This window comes from Chiloscyllium punctatum, chromosome 26, assembly GCF_047496795.1.
Source record: "Chiloscyllium punctatum isolate Juve2018m chromosome 26, sChiPun1.3, whole genome shotgun sequence".
In the NCBI taxonomy this organism is placed as follows: domain Eukaryota; kingdom Metazoa; phylum Chordata; class Chondrichthyes; order Orectolobiformes; family Hemiscylliidae; genus Chiloscyllium; species Chiloscyllium punctatum.
The window spans coordinates 43,455,996-43,474,791 of record NC_092764.1 but is presented as its reverse complement, the minus strand read 5'-3'; the positions used below and the strand labels follow the sequence as shown (position 1 = coordinate 43,474,791).

At 40.2% G+C, this 18,796-nt stretch overlaps 1 protein-coding gene across 1 annotated transcript in view; it reads left to right on the top strand.

The window, feature by feature from the left end:
- Positions 1–2,225: 2,225 nt before the first annotated feature.
- LOC140496476 (NEDD4-binding protein 1-like) overlaps positions 2,226–18,796 on the top strand; it is a 30,113-nt gene continuing 13,542 nt past the window's right edge. Inside the window, exons 1-2 of the mRNA XM_072596252.1 lie at positions 2,226–2,713; positions 6,540–8,080. Of these exons, the coding sequence (XP_072452353.1) occupies positions 2,399–2,713; positions 6,540–8,080 (1,856 nt within the window). The 5' untranslated portion in view covers positions 2,226–2,398. The remainder of the gene's footprint in view (positions 2,714–6,539; positions 8,081–18,796) is intronic.

Sequence of the window (18,796 nt, the reverse complement as noted above, 5' to 3'; positions counted from 1 at the left end):
AAAGGGATTGTATGTCCGTGATAAAAAGGAGGCGGCTGGAGCCCGCAAACTGGAAATTCTGAAACTGACATAAAGTGTCAGAGAAATTGTTGATGTAAGTGGGAAGGGACTGGACAAGGGGAGACAAAAATCAAGTCGAGGTAGAAAGAAGTAATTTCTGTGTGGCAGGAGCAGACAGAAACAATGGGTCTGCCCAGTTTGTGGATTTTGGAGAGGAGGTAGAAGCGAGCTGAGAGGGGTTGGGAGACTATGAGGTTGAAGGCAGTGGGGTGATCGCCAGATGAAATGAGGTTAGTGGAACCAATGGTCTGATGTGCCATGGTGTGGTCATGGTCCAGGGAGGGATAGGAAGAGGTATCTGAGAGCTGGTGCTCAGCCTCTGCAATGTAGAAGGTGGTTCAGAGCCAACAACAGCACCACCCTTGTCAGCAGGCTTAATTTCAGAGTCAGAATTGGATCTGAGTACATGAGGTGCAATCAGTTCAGGGCGAGATAGGTTGAAATGGGTGAAGGATGGGATAGAAAAATTGAAGTGACCAATGTCACGTTGACTGTTCTCGATGAACAGGTCGAGTGCAGGTAGAAGACCTGAGGGAGGGGTCCAGGTGAAGGGAGAGTGTTGGAAGTGGGTGAAGGGGTTTGAGGGACAGGAAGATGATTCTTGTCCAAAGAAATTGGCACGGAGGCAATTGCGATGGATGGAGAGTTCGCTATCATATTGTGTCCAAAATTCATTAAGGTCCCACCATGGATGCAGAGGGGTAAAATTGAGGGGTTTTGCTGAGTACAGAACATTCAGGGCAGAAGGTCAGAAGGGATAGTAAATAGTAAACCCTATGCCCTTAGACATTAACCTGTTCGTCAAGGGAAACATTCTTTCGGTCTGTCTATGCTCTTCATAATTCTACACATCTTAATCATATCCCTTCTCAAACTCCTCTGGTCTGAAAAAAAAACCCAGTCTGTTATAGAGTCATCGAGATACACAGCACGGAAACAGACCCTTTTGTCCAACTTGTCCATGCCGATCAGATGTCCTAACCTAATCTAGTCCCATTCTTGGCCCATATCCCTCTAAACCCTTACTATTCATATACCCATCTAGATACCTTTTGAATGCTAAAATTGTACCAGCTTCCTCTGGCAGCTCATTCCATACATGTACCACTGTCTGTGTGAAAAATTGTCCCTTAGGTCCTTTCCATCTTTCCCCTCTCACCCAAAACTAATGTCCTCTAGTTCTGTACTCCCCCACTCCATGGAAAAGACTTTGTCTATTTATCCTATCCATGCTCCTCATGATTTTATAAACCTTTATAAGGTCACCCGTCAGTCTCCGACAGTCCAGAAAAACAGCCACAGGCTATTCAGCCCCTCCCTATAGTTGAAATCCTCCAACCGTTTGAATCTCTTTTCATAACTGAAACTCTCCAACCCAGGCTATATCCTTGTAAATATCTTCGGCACCCTCTCCAGTGCTAACACAGTCCTCCTATAATATGGATTCTGGAACTGCAGACAATGCTCGAGTTGTGGCCTATTTTAACATTTTATGCAGTTTCAGCATAACTTCCTGCTCTTAAACTCCATATGCCTTTTTACCCACTTTATCCACATGTCTTATACCTTATGGGGCTGGTGTACATGCACACCACTACTTCCCAGGGTCCTACCATTCATCATGAATTCCCTTCCTTGTGGGAAGCTCACCCCTAAGTCAGGGTTAAGGACACATAAAATTAGGGCTGTAAAACGTTGGCCTTTCCAACGACACTCATATCTCTAGAGTGAATAATAAAAAGAATCAAACCTCAAGGGATGTCTGCCAGCAGAATTGTCTATAAGGATCCCCATGCGACCTGATGACACTCTCACAGTGTATTTTTATTTAAAATGCAGTCTTTCATACACTCTCCACTTAATAATAACCCGACTGAGTCTGACTTTGTTGCTCTCGTGACAGACTGTGTCATTTGTAGCTTTACTCCTGTTTGCATGTATAACTACATTGAAAAAGTCCCTGCCATGTCACTGTCATGCATGCAGTGAGTAACTGGAAAGTCCCTGCTGCAGCTCCTGGGGCGGGGGTGTGGGCTCGCGCTGGACCCAAAGCGATCAGGCGCGGTGGGCGGGGCATCAGCGGTGACGCCGACGGCGCGGTGACGTCAGGCGCTGGGGACTTTTCGCACCCCTCCCCCTTCCCCCCCCCCCCCTCCGCGGGCCGGGATGTCGGAGACTGGAGACGGCGGAGCTTGTGTCGGAGTGGACGGCTCGGTGAACAGCGCAGCGTCTCGTCGTTTTATCGGCGGCAGCGTCTGTCGGGGTTTCCTCGTTTCTCTGTAATCTCACCTCCCCCCCCCCCCCCCCCCACCCCCACCCCCACCCTCCGCATCCAGTCATGGCCGGCGTCGCGGCTTCGAGCGGTCACCGAGCCAAAGCACAGCCCGCTAGGCCTCCCGAGGCGGCCGGCCCCGCTGCTCCCTGGCGGAAAGCGGACGCCGGCGGCCTGGGAGAAATCAGCGACGAGTTCGCGGTCTGCAGCGACAAGAAGGATTATCTGGAGGGCAGCACGGCCTCCATCCAGCAACTTTTCAAAGTGGTCCTGGCCATCTCGGTGCCCCTGGTGGCTCGTTACGCGGCGACGGCGTCTCCTGGCCCCCAGCAAGTCTGGGTGCAGCTGAAGGGGAGACGGGAACATGTGAGGAAAGCCAAGGTACGTCTTGGGGGAGGACTGGAGTGGGCCTAAAGGCCAACACCCCCCGCCATCCTCTCTGGGTTATCTGTCTGTCTATCTATCTATCTGTCTATCTATCTACACCGGGGGAGGAGCGGGCCCGGAAATGTGTCTGGTTCAGGCAGAGCTGTGATAGCTTTGAAAGTAAACAGTGCAGAGAATGAGCTCTTTCTCTGTATTTTTTTGGTCGTCGTGCAGTGATCGTATTGAGCAGGAAATTTAGACTGGTGTTTCCCCGGACTTGGAGATATTGCTTATTGGGGACTTTTGGGTTAGGGGTTACTTTTGGAAGTGAGGGACCTTAACGGTTGAATCATTTAATTGTGGGTGTTCCGCTTACTTTAAGAATGCAATAATCGTGTCCAGTGGGGTGAATTCTATGCTGAATTCGATTTACTCCAGAACATTTAACTTGTATACCTCCACTGTAGAATTCCGGCATTGTTGATAAGTTTTTTTTGTGGATGTGAGCACGAATGCAAACTCGTTTTTAACGAGTTTCTTTGCCTTTATTCCCAACCTGAAGATTTTAAGTTCTGGTGCAGATTTTTACCCATCACAGAAGCATAGAAAATGTTGTAACTGATTACTATTTTGCTAAATTTCAACCTAACTCATTACCGATGGTAACTAAATTGAACCCTGGAAAAAAAAATCCCAAATCTCCAGATGATGTGAAATGTTGAATGCCTTTCAAATCTATTTTATGGAGTTCTCTTTGGGATTACTTGATCGTGACAGAAAAATCCCATGGTTGCAACATTTGAAAGCCAAGGTCATATATCTTCATTTGGAGAATAATTTGTCTAGTAGCCAAAAGGAAGTAGGCAGAACATAATTTGTCTTAGCCAACCATTAAGTGTAAATCTAAATTTGGTTGGGCTGGGTATCTGAAATTGCAAAACAAGTATTTCTGCCGAATTGTCATGCTGATGTTGACACGTAATTTGCATTGAGATTACCTCAGTACTATGCCTATTTTCAAATTTGATTGACCATGTGCATAATGTGAAATAGCTTTATAAATGTAAGTATTTTGAGAGACCACTATCAAGAACAGTGACATTTATTAATATTTATTAATTTGTCTTTGCTACAAGGGAGCAAATGTCAATTTGCAGAAAATAAAATTTCCAATTTAGATGTAGATTGTGTCAGTACAAATTAAAATTACATACAAAGTATATTTGGCTCAATATTTTAGAGTCAAAATGTGGTGCTGGAAAAGCACAACAGGTCAGACAGCATCTGAGGAGCAGGAGAATTGATGTTTCGGGCATAATTCCTTCATTAGGAATATGGAGGGTGTGTGGGGAAAGGGGTCTGAGAGATAATCAAGAGGGGCTGGGGCGAAGGTAGCTTGAGAGGCGATAGGTAAATGCAGGTGGGAGAGGGGGTGATAGGTGGGAATGAAGACAATTCAAGTGGGTGTTGCTGAGTTGGAGGGTGGGATCTTGGATGAAGTGGGGTGGGGAGGAGGGATGAGGAAACTAGTGAAACTGATGTTGATGTTGTGCGGTTGGAGGGTCCCAAGGTGGAGATACTGCAATTTTCCCCTCCCACATGGTCAGCAATGGCCTCCCGCACATCTCATCCACTTACTGCACTTCTGCCCTTCAACCCCACCCATCCAACTGCAGTGAGGATCGAACCCCCTTTGGTCCACACCTTCCACCCCGCCAATCTCTAGATACAACACATCATCCTCCGCTATTTCCACCACCTACAGTCAGATCCCACCACCAGAGATATATTTCCCTCCACACACCATTCAGGATTCCGCAGAGAACATTCCCTCCGCACTCCCTCATTAGGTTCATGATTCCTACCAACCCGTACTCGGCACCTTCCCTTGTAAAACCTGCACCCACGCCTCTCCCCTCACTTCTACCCAAGGCCTCAAAGGATCATATCACATCAGGCAGAGGTTTTTCTGCACATCCAAACGTCACATCGACTGTGTCTGTTGCTCTCGATGTTATCTCCTCGACATTGCGGAGATAGGATGTCAGCTCACAGAACATTCCAGAGAACATGTCTGGGACGCATGCACACAAACAACCCCACCGCCCCTCTGCCTCCTTGCTCCAGGGAAAACAGCCCCAGCCTGTTCAGCGTCTCCCTGTAGCTCAAATGCTCCAACCCTGGCAAATCCTTGTAAATCTTTTCTGAACACTTTCAAGTTTCACAACATCTTTCCGATAGGAAGGAAACCAGAATTGCATGCAATATTCCAACAGTGGCCTAACCAATGTCCTGTACAGCCGCAACATGACCTCCCAACTCCTGGACTCAATACTCTGACCGATAAAGGAAAGCATACCAAATGCCGCCTTCACTATCCTATCTACCTGCGACTCCACTTTCAAGGAGCTATGAACCTGCACTCAGTGCTCCCCCGGTTCTTGCAATGAATTGGAAAATTGCAATTGCCATTCTTCCCTCACGGTCACCTTTTTCTGCTAAGAAAGGGGAGAGGAAAAGGTGAAAGTGAATGAAGGATGGAAATTTCAAATCCTCTTCAGCTGCAGGTGAGATAGTAGAGGACAGGAGGACTGCGAATGCTGTCATGTCATTTTAAAAAAGGAAGGAAGGGATAGACCAGGAAATCGCTGGTTGCTTAGTCCAACCTGAATGGTTATAAGATTAAATTATATGCTGTCCCTCAGAATTTTAATATCTGCAGTTGGTGAGCCATTGGGGTTTGCCAGTATGCCCTTCATAAAAGAAGGCCATGTTTGATAAATTTGATCATATTTGGGTGGGTATCCAGAAGCGTTGATAAAGATAATGAATTTGATATCGTCTGCATGGATTTTAGCAAGGCTTCAGATTAGTTTCCTTGTGGCAGACTGGTTGAGAAAATCTTGATCATAGCCCTGACTTTCAAGTCCAAATCATTAAAATGCACATCAAAACCACAAAGATCCCAGCATAGCCCACCAACGAGGAATTCCAAGGAGAAAACTTTCAGTCATGGAAAATATTTGATTCACCGTGCCACTTTGCCTTAGATCTTATACTTATTAACAAAGACATAGAATACAAGAGCAGGGAGGTTGTCCTGGCATTGTATAAAAAAGCAGGTTATACCAGGTGGTGCAGAGGAGACTTACCAGGATAATGCTTAGACTGGAAGGTCGGAGTCATGAGCAAAGATTGGAAAGACTGGAGTTATTTTCCTTGGAATACTGAAGCTTGAGAATGGACCTGATAAAGGTGTGCACAATTGAAGGGCATGAGTAGAGTGAATAGGAAGACACTTTTCCATTACTGGAGGGATCAATAATCCAGGGACATCATAAATTTAAGGAAAGAGGTAGAAGACTTAAGAGGGATGTTTGGGAGAAAGTTTCACACCCAGAAGGTGATGGGAGTCTGCAAGGTTATGGGCCAAGGACTGGAAAATGAGATCAATGTCGTCAATGTCTATTGACTGGTGTGGATGTCACTGGCTTCTTTTGCTGTACATATCTGGGTCTTATTCAACGGCTGCAGGCTCGAGCAGTCTTCTCCTAATTTGTTTGTTCACACATTTACTGTCTTTCTCCTCACAGGTGTTACCTGACCTGTGTTTTTCCTGCTGTTTTTGTTCTTCAGAATTATTTTCTGAATTGGTCAGCAGAATCAGCAAGGATCATTCCATTAATTCCATGCAATTGGTTCAAAGTCTTCTCTGCACTTAATTGATTTTTGCACACCCCACCTCAATGCCATTAAAGTTTTGAAAATAAGTCATAGTGTTACTTAATTGTGTATTTTCATTAACAGCCAACTGCTTAATATTTTCTTTTACATTTTGCAGGAATATATCAAGGGAATTTGTAATCCAGAATTTCGTCAGGTTGAATATTATCCAAAGGAGATGCATTGCATTTTTGCAGGAGCTAAAGGCTTGTTTCACAAGTGTCTTATACAAGATACCTGTGCTGATATCTCCATGGCAAGTGCTGGAGCAATTAGCATTACAGGAGGTACAGAAGCAGTGATTATGGCAAAAACCCGAATACAGCAGTTTGTGCAGCTGTTCAAAGATAACCAAAGCATACCTAACAAAAGAGAATCTTCAATTAAAAGAAACTTTAAGCGCATTATAGAATTAAATGCTGATAAATATTCAATGGATTTGCTGCTCTTGCCCAGCGCTGTAAAGGAGGAACTTGTGAATCTTGCTGAAGATGTACTGTGTCATGAAGAACCTATAGATCTGACTTTAGAACTTGATGATAATTCCCAAATTGTTAATCATGATACTTTTAACTCTTCCTCTGAAGGAAAATCTAAAGATCCCTACTTTGAAGAAGCTAGAAGACAGGCTGGCACGCCTGTATCTGAACTTGCTCAGCAAATGAACACTATGCTTACACAAGTAAGTCAAAAATCATTTGTTCCAGAAATAGAGCAATCATCTTGTGAGGCATCATCCGCAGGAAAGGAGAGACTGTCATGCAAAAGAAGATCATCTAACAGCGAGGACAGACATACAAAGCGCCAGTTTTCAGGAGACATTGAGTTTGCAGCAAATACCACAACTAAAGTGCTTTGTACTAACGTGGTCACTGATGAGCCCCCTGCATGCAATGTTCCCTTAATTGGACAGCAGGATAATCAAATTGAAGAGGACTCAACAGTTACTACCCCAGAAATGGAGTTCAACATGCTTGTAGAATTTTTCAGAACAATGGGTTATTCCAATGATGTAATAAAAAGAGTTATTGGTGAAATGGGGCAGAATGAAGAACCCATGTTATTGCTTAAAAGAATTGTTGAAGAAAGTAAACACACGGAGGATGAACAAACCACTTGTGTACCACAGGCTGCTGGTTCAAGTAGCCTTTGTGCTGGTTCAATACAAGAAACAAATAAAAATCCACAAGTAGACACACCTGAAACTTGTACCGTAAGAACTGTTCAAGTTGAAGAAAGAAGAGCAAAATCGGTACCCAGTTCTTCACAAGATCAATGGAAAAATGAGAGACTTGAAAAACGCAGTCAGCCTGTAGATGAAATGTTTGTCATTGCCCAGGATAACAAAGATGAAGTCTTAACAAAGCCTCCTGCAGCCAAGTTAATTAACGACACTGAGAATTTTCACTCAGCGAAGCATTTCACCCATGCCTTAGTTAATGAGAGGAAATTGTTAAATGAAAGTGATATTGTAGCAAGAGGCAGCTCTGAACAGCCACTATTGCCTGTGTTTTCCAATCGTCAAGTGAGTGCTTCAGTGACTGGAGTTCAACGATTCCATGATTTACTGAAAAGCCCTTACAAACTAAACCTAACAAGTGATCCTGGGAAACCAAATTTGAAGCACATTATAATTGATGGAAGTAACGTTGCAATGGCGTGAGTATTGTTAAATTGCCTTCCAATTTGTGCATTACGCAACATTTGGCAAAAAGTTAGACAGTTGTTTATCCAAGTTATGGAACATTGCTTTGAATAATATTCTGGCATTTAATCTTTCTACTACAGTACTTATTGAATTCCACATTGCTAGAGAGACCAGAGGTCGGTGGGTTCCATGTTAATACTAAACATTCCATGGCACTATTCAAAGAAGTGCAGTGTGTTCTTTTGGCCAAATGGCTCCCATAAGCAAGCTACGTTTAAAATCTGATTTTCTCTGTTACTTGAGAAATTGTGTGCTGATAAGAAAAAGCTCCACATTTCTGAAAGGAGCTTCTGATCAGAAATGCAAAGGATATACGTATATTTTGCCTAATCTCATAGCGTAGGACAGTCGAGGAAGGTGAACTATATCCTCATTTTCACAGCAAGTAACTGTCATGTTCTGAAATTTAAAGGATCCCCAGAATCGCAGGCAATCTTTTTGACAACTACTGTGAAATGTTAAATTCATAAGATAAACATGAGGTTAAGTTGCAAGGGGTCCAGCTATGTGGTAGATTGTTTAGTATAGGTCAGAGTAGGTGGCAGATCATCTGGTCTGGAGTAGGGAAAGGTGGTGCTTGGGTCAGGTAAGCTCTGCTTCCAGATGTGGTGTCAGGTCCCATGTCAGAATGGATGAGCAGGTAATGAGATGGTTTTGTGTGTATTTAATAGTTAGAGTTAATTGTGCAACTTTCCCTGAGTACCTATTTGCTTGACTGCTGTGGAACCCTCCACATTTTCCCATTAAATGGATACTTTTGGAGGGGTCTTTGGCTTGAAGGAAATAGCCCACATATTTTTCAATTTCCGAGACCGTTCATTTAGCATCTACTGCAATAGGATTTTGCAGTGTCTCAATGCGCGACTCCCACCTGTCCTTCAGGCTGCTGGTTCAAGTAGCCTTTGTGTAAGTTCAATACAAGAATCAAATAAAAATCCACAAGTAGACACACCTGAAGCTTGTACCGTAAGAACTATTCAAGTTGAAGAAAGAAAAGCAAAATCGGTACCCAGTTCTTCTGGGGCCTCCTGGCAGCTGACCAAAAACAGCAATACTGCACCTGCAGGCAAGGTGACTTTAGTTCTATAAGTGGTATGATGTCAAAGAGCAAAGTAAAAATTAAGCCAAAAAATAGAGGACGCTTGTAGTGCAACTAGTAATTACTGAATCATTGATCTCTTAATGTGTCCTAATTATCATTGGAAATATGATGAGTGAGGGATAAGAAATAGATTTTAATATGGAAAAAATGTACAGCCAATTGCCATAGAATGTATGGCAGCTTGCATACTTTTGTGATAGCACTTTTTGATTCACTGTTTGTTTTTGATGACATGAGATTTTTATTGTTTAAAAGTGTTTGCTGTCTGAAAAGGCAATGGGGGAGAAAATGCAAGGAACCTCTGATCAATTTAATGATAATTTGTGAATTAAGTTTTTCCTGTTTGTATAAGGGTTAGATGGACAGTCTATCTTTCTTTCTCACTGTCATAAAATTAATGAGTTGAGTCTTCTGACATAAAATGGATAGAGGATTTAGTATGATGATACAAGTACAACTGAACAAGTGCAGATGAATCACGGTGCCATATTTCCATTGGGCAAATGCATTTTGTGACAGACAAGAGATTTCTTGAGATTTTTAGAAAAATTGTCCTTTGGCAGTTCCCTTTTTGATCTTTCATTGATTTTCATTCTTAATTATTTAAAGATTGGTTTTTAAAGCAATTTTAGAGTCATGGCAAATCTCTTTTCATTACTTGTTCTGTCATGCTTTAGAATTAGAGTATAAAAGATTTTGTCCTAGGATACCTTCTTGGAAGCTGTGGCATACTGGTTGTCATCGCAGCCCCTCCTCAAGCCATTTGGGGAGTGTTAATTTTTATTTGAACAAGAATAAGGCTTGTTCATTACTTGCTATGCCAACCAATTTAACTCTTTCTGATCTGTATATTCAATCCATCCTTTTTGCCTTGGTTCCATATTTGCCTTGCCCAGCAAATATCAAATCTCAGTTTCAACATTTTACAACTGACCATTTTCGTTTTGGACTGGCAAGCAGGGAGGGGGGGAGGGGGGGGGGTAACCTCATGCTGAATAGCCTCACTTTTGTTAAAAGAGAATAAACCTGGTGGAATTTCTTTCCAGATAAAGTAGTCTCTTTTCACCTGTATCTCTCCACCTCCTCCCTCTGTTTACACCCATTTTGCATTAACTTTCCCCACAGAGGAAAAGCAATTATTCATTAATTAGCACAGAATAGTTTGTGATATGAGATGTACTTCCTAGGATGCTAGCTTGGTTATGTGTTCTGTTAATGATTGACTGTTTGTATCTGAACTCTGAAAGTGCTTCTAATATGCCCTCGATACACTGTTCCTCTTATTGGATTAGGGAGCATTGCTAGCTTGTCACCCTAGCCAACATAGGTCTCTGATATATGAATGTTAACTTAAGATTGTGCTTATGAAGGTAATCCCATACATTATAATTCTAAAAACTCAACTCAACAAATGAACATTTCTAATACTGACAAACATCTGCCATTTTTCTGCATTTTGTTCTGACTTGAATATAATTAGACTTGCAAACACACTCCAGAACACAACCCATTTACAACCCGGGCACTGCCTGTACAGTCAGTGAGTTGATGGTCGTGCTGACTTCAGTAAACAAACACATCTGACTTGGATGCACTCTAATCACCCTCAATTTCCCATATGAGCAGATCAACACCAATTTGGAATCCATTACAAATGAATTTTTAAACAATTCAGCCAACATGAAACAAGAGTGGAATGTGCTAGAAATACTTAGGAACAAAGATATTTTTCAGCCCCAAGAGTTTACTCCACCATTTAGATTGTGATTTCCTCACTTCCTCTAACACCATTGCTCCATGTTTTTTGAAGCCCCTTGATCCCCTGCTAAAATTACTTTGACTTTTGTTTTAATCTGACATCCTTGTGCTTTGACACAGGAGAGTTCCACTTTTCAACTATTTTTCTAATTTAATGTATTAGTTCTTGATTAGACTACCCCTTATCTTTTTTTTAAGTTTTAGTTAATGCACCCTGACCATGTAATGTACTCCTTGTAAGCCCTGGTGAATTTGAAAGAACAGGCAGCAACGTTAATCTGCAGCACTTTCTTTTACGTGATTTGAGTTTATCAACATTTTTGGTCGGTTTTTCAGTTTCTTCTAACATTTTCCCTAAACCCTCCCCTATTATTCTTAGTCATGTGTGATGTCTTTGTTAATTATTATTTATAGAACAGCTTGTGGCTATTCTCTCTACACCAGGAATCAGTTACTCAACATTTTATAGAAAATAATGCTATTGGGCATCATGAAGGCCGCAGCAGACCTTGAGTTACAGATGCTGGGTTCACTAGATGATAGCCCTCTAGTTTTTTCTAGCTTTACAGAAAGATTTTTCTCGGCAGTAGCTGAAGTGCATGAATTTCACTTTCACCTTTGCAGCTGACTTGCATCAACTCCATTCCAGATAGTGAGTCTCATACCAAAATCTTTCCTGACCAGTATAGAGAAGCACAAACAGGTTGTCATCAAACAAATTAGGTATATATGAGACTTCAAAATTTTCTGTCAAATAAGATGTCATATGTGTAAGTTTAGAGATTTGTTTGTTACTACTTATCAATTTGCAAAGCATTTAATTCTTTTATCTAAAATGGAATTAATTCCATACATCCTGCTAGCATTGTTAACTTGCCACCATCTTAAGAAATTGATACCAGTCACCGAAGTTCACTGTATTGACTTAGTCTTGCAGAATTTGTAGAAGTGGGAGTGTTCATTCAAAATCACATTTTGTAATGCTTTCTAACAATTTTGAACTGATATTTGGGTTAATTTTAGACTATCGTTTTGGTGTTTGACTTGATTCCCGAGACTCATTCTTGGTGTTTGTTCTGAGCATTTTTTTTAATGATGGCAGATGATTTGTTTAAGGTTGAAAAAGTCATAGAGATGTATCGCACGGAAACAGACCCTTCGGTCCAACTCGTCCATGCCGACCAGATATCCTAACCTAATCTAGTCCCATTTGCCAGCACTTGGCCCATATCCCTCTAAACCCTTCCTCTTCGTGTACCCATCCCGATGCCTCTTAAGTGCTGTAATTGTACCAGCCTCCACCATTTCCTCTGACAACTCAATCCATGCATGCATCACCCTCTGTGTGAAAAAGTTGCCCCTTGAATCCCTCTTATGTCTTTCTCTTCTCACCCTAAACCTATGCCCTCTAGTTCTGGACTCCCCCATCCCAGGGGAAAGATCTAGTCTATTCACCCTCTCCGTGCCCCTCAAGATGTTATAAATCTCTATAAGGTCACCACCTAGCTTCTGACGCTCCAGGGAAAACAGACCCAGCCTGTTCAGCCTCTCTATAGCTCAAATCCTCCAACCCTAGCAACATCCTTGTAAATCTTTTCTGAACTGTTTCAAGTTTCGCAACATCCTTCCGATAGGAAAATGACCAGAATTACACACTATTTCATTGCAGTCCTTCTGATTTTGTTAATCTGCCTGTTATGATGTATTTAAATTATTTGAAAGTGTTTTGTCATACATTTTTTGGTTAGATTATTATATTATAATATCCGACCCATTTGAACTTACTGTAAATATTTAAAATTTTAAACATTTCCATGATGGAATCGTGAGTTTTAATTACGTAAGAGGAAATTGGAAGAACCGGTGTAAATTTACTTTCGAAATTCCCAGAAAACATTGGAACCGTGACTTGTTCATTTTTTTAAGAGCTGCATGAGTTCTTCAGTTCCTTGGTAAATCCCAATTCCATTGACATTCTTAAGAGCATCTAATCATGTTACTTTCATTCACTCCACTTATCATTTAATTTATACTTTATCCCATTTGCTATGAATGTTATTTAAGTTTCTATTGCCTGTGAAAATTAAAACCAACCAATGGAGCCATAATTTACATTGTCAGCTAAAGTCAAGAACCTTAAAAAAAAGTTAACTGGCAACTTGAAATTAGGTGCATTGTTTTGAGAGAGATGAAATATTGAAAAGTAAGTATAACATCTGCAAGCATAATGATCTTAAGGAAAAAATGAATCTCACTAAAGCAAATACAAACTAAGTAAATTGAACATGTGCAAGTGACATTTGCTATCTAGATGGAAATAGTGATTTTTTTTTGTTACAGGTTTAAATATCTCCTGGCTTTCAACTATTTCAATTTTAAGACGTAGCAATTCCATATTTGTATTTTGTGCTATGCCACATTTAGTTTCCTGTTAAACTGCTTAATTCAACATTTTAACAACATTAGTGTGTTTGTGGAAAAATGTCAACTAAGGATAATTAGAAACCTGGAATATCCTGTTTTCCTACTTGCTATTTCTCACTTGTTCTGGAGTAGAGTGGTGCTGGAAAAGCACAGCAGTTCAGGCAGCATCCTGAACTACTGTGCTTTTCCAGCACCATTCTACTCCAGAATCTGGTTTCCAGCATCTGCAGTCATTGTTTTTACCTATTTCTCACTTGTTGCAAAAACGAGCTATCATTTAATTTTCAACTATTTCATACAAGACCAAAATCAATAATTTATTTCATAAACAACATTTCGTTTATCAACTACTCAAAATTCAATTCATTTCTATAATTTTGCAGGTCATGGTCTGTGTAACTGTCTAGATGTTTTGCCTGAGAGTTAGGTTTGCGATTTTCAGTTTCTCAAAATCCTAAACCAAAAGGATTCTCCATTACCCAACTAAAACTATATTTGAGCCTCAACTGAGGTATGAGCCTGCCTTTTAAACAAATTCTACCAAATATTTTGGTGACCTAAACATGACTAACATTTTTTACAATCACTCTGCATAATTGTGAAGAAGTGGCGTTGGTGTATTGATCCACAGTATAAGTTCATACGTAGAGGTAGTATTCATAATAATAAAAGCCGATAGTCATGTCAGTCTGAATCATAACTCGATTCTTTGTGTCACGTAGTTGTGTAGTGCAGGTACAAACTATTTGGTATTCTGTGGAATGAGTCAGTGGGTCACCATTGGTATTTTGGTTAGGGGATTCCCGTATTACCACATTACTGCGAAACAGTGATATTTATGGTAATCTTTGGTATTCTGTACTTTCCTTCCCTCCCCACAATTAGATGAGACAACTTTTGACAATTGCTTCCGTAGGTTGTAATTATGAGAAATGTTTCTAAAACCTTAATTTGGCTGCGCAAGTTTTCCTATTACATTCACCTGTTGAAATTCTAACACTGAGTTTCTGGGGAACTGATTTTTGTTTTATAAAGGAAGAGAGTTCTGATTTGCAATGCTAGAAATAATATTACCTTTTATTTACATCATCCTTGTGTCTTTCTTCCATAAAAGCTGCAATTTTAAACTGTGGATAATGAACACAATTGTGTAGTTTTGACCTTAGGAAATGTAATCTATCCATGCTGAATAAATTGAGATTACCTTAAAAGTAGTGATTGATACATACTTCAGGAATTTCCACAAATGTGTTTATTTAGCCCTACGGTTTGTCTAATATATTATAAATGAGCCTCTGAACTCCAGATATATACATTGCAAATGCACGCTTTCCTTGTTCACAAACATTACCTCCTATATCTGGGGCAATAAAAAGCATCAGTGTATCACATCCATTTTGAGGACGCAGTTTGTGAATAGATCATTGGGTCAATCCGTGCTTTCTGGGGGGGAGAATTGATTCAGTACAATTTATGGATTGTATGAGTTTTTGATGTTCAAAATAACATTTTAATGAAAATATAGCTCTTGTATTTCAAAGTAAATTTAGTTGTTTTTTTAAAGTTCTCATTACATCTTTGGTGTATTCTACGTCTTTCTTGATAGCATGGGATTTTGAATGCTAAATGTTTTGAGGCCAATCTTGCAGTCTGCTAGTGGATTAAGCAGTTTCTCAAAAAAATAGTGGCATTTAGATCAACAAATTGTACAGTGCTTCTACCTGACTCCTGTAGGACATTTGCTTATCAAAATTATTTGATATCAAGCACAAGGGCAGCTTTCACAAGCTTAATTCAGATATAACTTATGCTGAGCTTCTCTTTTTAAGAAAGTGTCCCGCTACAAGTTCTGTTCATTTATTAAAAAGTTCAAATTTTGAAAGCTAGTGAAACCTTGCCAGAGAATTGCAATCCCATGACATCGGATTTAATGTTTGGATTTACCTCACTACAAGTGAACTATGAGATGAATAATACTCCCAAATGTGTAAAATCTGGCCCCAACTTTCCTCAACAATGCTGCTTGATGCATGTTTTCTTCATTCCTTTACTGCTAATGAGTACCATGATTCCACCAGTGAGACATATGCCACATATTCTTTATGCCTCTCCACCTCAAACCTACAACACAAGTGCTGCTGAAATTAATGACCTCCATTATAATGGATCCAAGAGAAATGAAATTGCTGTATTGTTTCAGTGAGGTTCACGGCTAAAAGGGTGAGTTACTCTACTTAGCTTAGGTGCATGGGGACTGGATTGTTGAAGCAGGACGGGTTTGCTGTACTAACTCGATGAAGGTTGCAGGATTCTAACTTGGAGGATTTGAAAGGTGGAGGAACAGTTATTTGTTCATGGAGAAACTCGCATTATTGGTGTTGCACAAATTATTGTACACTTCTACTTGCAGTTGAGAAGGTAATAGTTATAAAGTGTTAGATTGTGGAGGAGGAGGAAGAAGTTGCTTATAGGTTATTGGAAAGATACTGAGTTGGATTTGTGGAGTTCTTCATTTTAGGTGTAGTCTTGTTCCTTGATTTATCTCTCAAAATATACTTTGCCACATAATTTGGTTTACCATTCTACTAGCTAGTCTTTTATCATTTTCTCGGAGAAAGTGAGGACTGGAGATCAGATTTGAGTGTGTGATGTTGGAAAAACACAGCATCAGAGGAACAGGAGAATCGACGTTTCGGGCATAAGCCCTTCATCAGTCATTCCTCTCAACTTTTACTGTTCTCTGCACTATTTGATAATTCTCAAATTTTTGTTTGCTCATCAGATTTCAAAATGTATTCCTTATTCTCAAATTTGTATCTAAAATAACTCTACCCATATTGCTTTCTAATGCCACTTTTCAATCCTCTCTTCCACATAGTAATGCCCATTTGTTAACATTTTACTGTGCACCAACAAACCTTCCATTCATGCTGATATAAGTATGCAATCTTAGAGAAAGTGTGGCAATGTGAATAAGATGGTGATGGTTGGGCAGTGAGCAAAAATCTTAATGGTTTTCAGATGTCATTCCATATACTGTACTCTACTTCTGTTGTATTGACTTTAATTGGTCTTGTCTTCAAAAGAAAGCTTGACTGAAGGCAATGTCCAACAAATCTCTGGCTGTTTTTGATGAGCTTATATGTTTCAAACTGGTTGTGAGTTTTGAGTCAAGTTATTGCAATGACTGCAGGCATTCTAAGCCACTTTAATCCCTTTAGGTAGGATATCTTGGTCGCTTTCTAGTCAAAAGTTTAGTTAAAATACCAATATCAAAATTGCTAACTTGCAACATTATGGGTCAAATATGATCTACAAGATTCAGAGCTGTGAAATGAAGTCGGCTTTTTTGAGCAGGATGTTAGGTATTCTCAGCAAAATGGCACTGCAAACATGTTCTCTTTTACTCCTATTCGCACCCCTCCTCATCCACCCACCCTGTGGACATTACAGTGCTGTTTGATTCTTTGAAATGATATCTTGTGTGAAAGAGGGGTGAGACCATTGAAGCAATGGTGAAACTGTGTCAATAGTGACTCGTGTTCTCAGTCTTAATCCCCAATTTCAAGAGTCTAAATTAGGAAATTGTCTGAATTGACCCTTTCTTTGCTCAAGAATCGCCTTGTCACCCCACATGTATAGCTAGAGTCTTGCAGACTGAGACAAATATCTGTCTCTTCCCTCAGTCTTCCTGATAACAGATATTAGTAAAGTACACTTGTGGAAATCACAGAAAAGAAAGTAAACTAAATCAAGATAACTTCATGACGATTTTGTACACTTATGCAATAGATGGGGTTTGGTTAGCTCATTTGCCTGAACAGCCAGTTTGTGATGCAGTGTGTTACCAACAGCATTGATTCAATGGCTGTACAAATGAAGGTTAAAGGCTTCTCAACCTCTCTCCTCGCTTGAGGTGTGATAACTTCCAGTTAAATCACCACCAATTTTATCTTTCTAGTGAGAGTATAGTCCTATGGTCTGGTATACTATGACAATTTTTACCTTACTTTACAATAGATATGGTTAGTAGAACAAGGTATTAGCAACCCTAACTTGGGTTTGTATGCATGGTTCCCATCCAGCAAGAATGTTACAGTCAGTAAGCTACGTTAAGATAAAACTGCACACCAGAAATTTGTTTATATCTTTAAAACCAAATGAGTGACCTTGAATTGAACATGCTGTAATTAAGACTGATACAGCTACTTAGTCATTAGCTTACCAAGAAGAGTAGTTTCTCACATGCGGAGAATTGTTCTTGAGTTGTTTTGACAGTTTTATTGTCTCACTCAATAGGCAGGAAATCAGACTAAACTATTGGAGGGCCATTGTGGCACAGTGGTAGTGTCCTTACCTCTAGGCTGTGGAGGCCTGGCTTCAAGCATCACCTGATGCAGAAGTGTCTCATAGCATCTCTGAGCAAGTTGATTAGAAAACAAATCTGCCTAGACTATTTTAAAGGTTCAGGTAAAATCCTAAAAAACACAGTTCAAGTCAATATTGCATCCTTGAAACCAAAAAAAGAGAAAATGCTGGAAAATCTCAGCAAGTCTGGCAGCATGTGTAAGGAGAGAAAGAGCTGATGTTTCGAGTCTAACTGGCCCTTTGACAAAGGGACAGAACTCTTTTCTCTCGTTACACATGCTGCCAGACTTGCTGAGATTTTCCAGCATTTTCTTTGGTTTCAGATTCCAGCATCTACAGTAATTTGCTTTTATTGAATTCTTGAGATTAGTAATGTTATCAAATCTTTTGTTGTTAATTTTACAGAAATTCAAAATCATAGCAGATTAATAGTTACCAGGCTTGTACTTCTCTTCCTCCTTGCATTGACCACATCTATGTTTGACTCCATAATTTAGAAAATTAGAAGATGAACACATTTTGGCCAAAGCTTGGTCATCTCCCTTCTAAAAATGAGGAATTGCGGGTGTTGGAAATCTGAGACAAAACCAGAAGTTGTTGGAGAAGCTCTGCACGTCGGGCAGCATTTGTGGAGAAAAAGCAGAGTAGATGTTTGGGTCCAGTGATCTTTCTGCAGAACTTCAAAGTTGACTCTATTTTCTCTACACAAATGGTGCCAGACTTGCTGAGTTTCTCCAGCAATTTCTGTTTTTGTTTCATCTCCCTCTTGTTTCTCCTCAGCAAAGGAAACATGCCATCTGGACCTGTGACCTCTCTATCTGGAGTTCTGTCTTTTTTTTAAAGAAAAATCCAGAAACCATTCCTTTTTGTTTTATTTGTTCCATGTCTTCTGATGCACTACTATTACACTTCCACTATCATTTGTTAAAACACAAGAAAAATATGTATTTGATGTGTCACAAAGCTGCTCCCTTTTTTCTAAAAGATGTTTCTTTTCTCAATGATACTGTGTTCT